At 46.4% G+C, this 4095-nt stretch overlaps 1 protein-coding gene across 1 annotated transcript in view; it reads left to right on the forward strand.

The window, feature by feature from the left end:
* LOC107105684 (zinc finger protein 135-like) overlaps nucleotides 1-1180 on the forward strand; it is a 6970-nt gene extending 5790 nt beyond the window's left edge. Inside the window, exon 3 of the mRNA XM_015405681.1 lies at nucleotides 1139-1180. Within this exon, the coding sequence (XP_015261167.1) occupies nucleotides 1139-1145 (7 nt within the window). The 3' untranslated portion in view covers nucleotides 1146-1180. The remainder of the gene's footprint in view (nucleotides 1-1138) is intronic.
* Nucleotides 1181-4095: the final 2915 nt, after the last annotated feature.

Below are 4095 nucleotides of genomic sequence, written 5' to 3' on the forward strand. Positions count from 1 at the left end.
AGCAGTGGTTGGGACCTTGTGCCATTCCACAGGGCCCATAAGGCGGAAGTGTTCCGCCAGGCTTTTGGTTGAGGGCAGCAGTGGTTGGGACCTTGTGCCATTCCACAGGGCCCGTAAGGCAGAGATGTTCCGCCAGGCTTTTGGTAGAGGGCAGCAGGGTTGGGACCTTGTGCCATTCCACAGGGCCCGTAAGGCGGAGATGTTCCGCCAGGCTTTTGGTTGAGGGCAGCAGTGGTTGGGACCTTGTGCCATTCCACAGGGCCCGTAAGGCGGAGATGTTCCGCCAGGCTTTTGGTTGAGGGCAGCAGTGGTTGGGACCTTGTGCAATTCCACAGGGCCCGTAAGATGGAGATGTTCCGCCAGGCTTTTGGTTGAGGACAGCAGTGGTTGGGACCTTGTGCAGTTCCACAGGGCCCGTAAGGTGGAGATGTTCTGCCAGGCTTTTGGTTGAGGGCAGCAGTGATTGGTTGCACTGGCTGGCACCTTTCCCTCTCCCCTCTCCCCATATATTTTGCTTAAATTTCCCTCCCCTGCCACTAAATGGCCGGGCAGACCAATATGGGACTGGAAGGGGAAGGAGTTTGTAAGCCGCTCTGAGACTCCGAGAGAAGGGCGGGGTATAAATCCAATCTCCTCCTCCTCCTCCTTCATCATCACGTAGAAGCAACCACCCCGAGATATAAAACCCAGCCTCTCAAGTAGCCAGAGCCTTGGGAGTACCCCGGGAAGGCTGCCACTGAGCAAGTACAAAGGGCAGAGCTGCCAACTACTTTGGCCAGTTTGGTGCAGTGGTTAAGAGCGCTGTGCGGACTCTCATCTGGGAGGAACCGGGTTTGATTCCCCACTCCTCCACATGCAGCCGCTGGTGTGACCTTGGGTCAGTCACAAGTTCTCCCAGAGCTGTTCTCTCAAGGGCAATCCTCGAGAGAGCTCTCTCAGCCCCCACCTACCTCACAGGGTGTCTATTGTGGGGAGAGGAAGGGAAAGGAGATTGTAAGTCACTCTGAGTTAAGGGTGGGCAGAAATCCAACTCTTACTCTTCTTCTTGGTGTTATTGTCTTAACACACGAAGTGGGTGAGAATTCAGTCTTCATTACAACCTGAATCAGCCCCGTCTCTTTCTTGTAACCCCTGACAGTGACTGAGATCCCCCAGCAGAAGACATGTGACTGCACAGCCCCTATTTGGACATGGCGATCCGAAGAGGACCGCGGGACCCGGGGTCTCACTCAGCACCAGGCGTCTCCTTCAACTTCATCAGGTGCCAGTGATCTGCAACCATAACGTGACTCTGCTTGGAAAAGCAATATGGAAAGTGTGGAAAATGGGGAGCAAATTGGGAAATTTATATGGAAAACTACAGTCTGTAGCACCATGCTTTAAAGGTGTTGGTTTTGACCTTTGAAGTCCCATATTGCTTGGAACTGGGATATCTGAGGGACCATCTTCTCCCGTACGTTCCTGTCAAGGAAGTAAGATCACAGGGAGAGGCCTTCTTGACTGTCTCATCAACGAAGGAAGCTCATCTGGTGGGTACACAAGACAGGGCCTTTTTAGTGGCAACCCCAGGAGTATGGATCAACCTCCCAAGAAAGGTGCCATTGGCCCCCTCACTCTCAACCTCTAGAAGGCAGTTGAAGAGAGTTGTATTTATGATGGTGTTCAGTTACTTTTAGTTTTTCCTGCCTGCTGGCAATTCTAAATTGTTGATTTCACTTTGTGGATTTTGTGGATTTTATTGTGTTTGCATTGTGAGCCTCCTTGAGGTCCTTGAGGTAGGTAGGAAGGTGGCAAATAAATGTCTTAGATGAACAAATGAACAAAACGAAACGAACAAATAAATGCACACAATGCCTTCCACCCATAAGTTAACACTGTCCAATTTGAATTCGGTTAAGGATTATCCTGTTTTGAGAGCCAGTTTGGTGTAGTGGTTAAGAGCACGAACTCTCTCCCAGAAGGTATAAATTACAATGATAAATATGTAATACTGTATATGATAACAGCAGCAAGGATTTTATGGGCAAGATATTGGAAACAAGATAATACCCCAAAACAAGAGGAAGTGACAGAGAAATTGTTGGAAGTAGCGGAAATAGATAAATTGAACTTAATGTTGCAAGGGAAAAATGAAGAACTTTTTGAAAAGCGATGGTCGGGATTGTATAATTGGATGGAAAAGGAATAAATGACTCTAAGATGCATGTATAACAGAAAACTAATGTTGTTTAAAACCAATAAATAAAATATTTTTTTAAAAAAAGAACTGTGCAGAACCTGACCAACTGTGGAGAAAAAAGCCACTCACCACACAATGGAGGGGGATAAAGCAGAAAAGCAGATCCACAAACCAGGTCCGTGGCCGGGGGTGTGTGTGTGTTTAAGGGTGACACCCCCTCCCAAATTTCCTGGCAAACATCATCAGTCAGGGCGACCAAGGTCATTTCAGTCCCAAAGCCATGCCTGCATCCAGACTGAAACAGGTCTAGATGATTGATCTCCTCTGAAGCTTCGTAGCCATCAGATGTTTGAGCACTTTGCACAAGACTGACATGTTAGCCACTGGGTTGTAGCTGTTTAGTTTCTTGTTGATTAATTTCACATTACCCTTTTTAACCCGTTTTGAAGCTGTTTTTGATCCGTCATGGAGTAAACCGGTATAGGGCTGCCATTTCACACATGGCTTTCCCCTTCCGGTAAAGAGCTGGATCTGAAGCGGTTTGCCATTTCAGACTGCACCGCTTTTCCCCCGCAAGAAATTATTTAAATCAACCCAAAGCACGTCACTTAATCCGTACTTCTTACTCTAAATATCCCAACAAGATGGGGTGGTCCACTGCATCAAAGGCTGCTGATCGATCTTGTAGAAGCCACAAACAGGCATGGCCTTTGTCTACACTCATCAGAAGGATACCATGAGAGTCAACAGGGACACACTCTTTTGTCACTCTCCTGGCAAACATCATCAGTCAGGGCGACCAAGGTCATTTCAGTCCCAAAGCCATGCCTGCATCCAGCCTGAAACAGGTCTAGATGACTGATCTCCTCTGAAGCTTCTTAGGCATCAGCTGTTTGAGCACTTTGCACAAGACTGGAATGTTAGCCACTGGGTTGTAGCTGTTTAGTTTCTCATTTTGTGTCCAGGGACGCCGCCTTCTAGGGTTTTGATAGCCATGGTCGGAAGGAGTTATTGAATCTGCATTCCCTGGATGTGTGTGCTTAAACGTTTAAGAAAACTTTTCATACAACCTCATTTCCCCCCCCCCTGCACTTAATATTTGGAATGCCCTATAATCAACCTGTCTTGGCAATTAACACATGTTTATATGTCATAGTGAGCGTGTATACAATAATTTGACCGCTGAGGAAGGCCTTGGAGGCTGAAACGCGTTTGGTCCTGTTTTGTGTAGTAGTTTGGTGTCGTGGTTAAGAGCGCCAACTCTAATCTGGGAGAACCGGGTTTGATTCCCCACTCCTCCACATGCAGCTGCTGGTATGACTTTGGGTCAGTCATAAGTTCTTTCAGAGCTGTTCTCTTAAGGGCAGTTCTTGAAAGAGCTCTCTCAGCCTCCTCTACCTCACAGTGTGTCTGTTTTGGGGAGGAGAAGGGAAAGGAGATTGTAAACCTCTCTGAGACTCCAAGTGAAGGGCGGGATATAAATCCAGTCCTTCTTCTGCTTAATGTGGTTCAAGGTTATTAGCCTAGAGATATTGAATTGTTGGTCCTGTTTTATTGGTTCAAGGCTCTTATCCGAGAGATCCTGAAATGTAACATGTCATATAGATTCAGGACTTCTTAGTTCAAATATTTGCTACTTCAAGGGTGGAATGTGCCTATGTTTTTAAAGTAGAGTTTTAGTGCACTTTTAATAAATACATATATTTTGTTTAATCTTTTTCCTCGCTGTTAACGTCTGCCCAAACTTGTGCGCCAATTTATTTCAACTGTATAAAATAAATTGCTTCATCTTCATTCTGATGTTTACGCGTTTTTGGCTTCTGTGATGATCTTTGGCAAAATCCCTGGAGCTCTGGAGGCAAGAAATAGCCATAACTGATTATTACAAGGAAATCACCTCTGCTAACCTTGGATGC

This window comes from Gekko japonicus, unplaced genomic scaffold (assembly GCF_001447785.1).
Source record: "Gekko japonicus isolate JY-2015 unplaced genomic scaffold, Gekko_japonicus_V1.1 scaffold7454, whole genome shotgun sequence".
NCBI lineage: Eukaryota > Metazoa > Chordata > Lepidosauria > Squamata > Gekkonidae > Gekko > Gekko japonicus.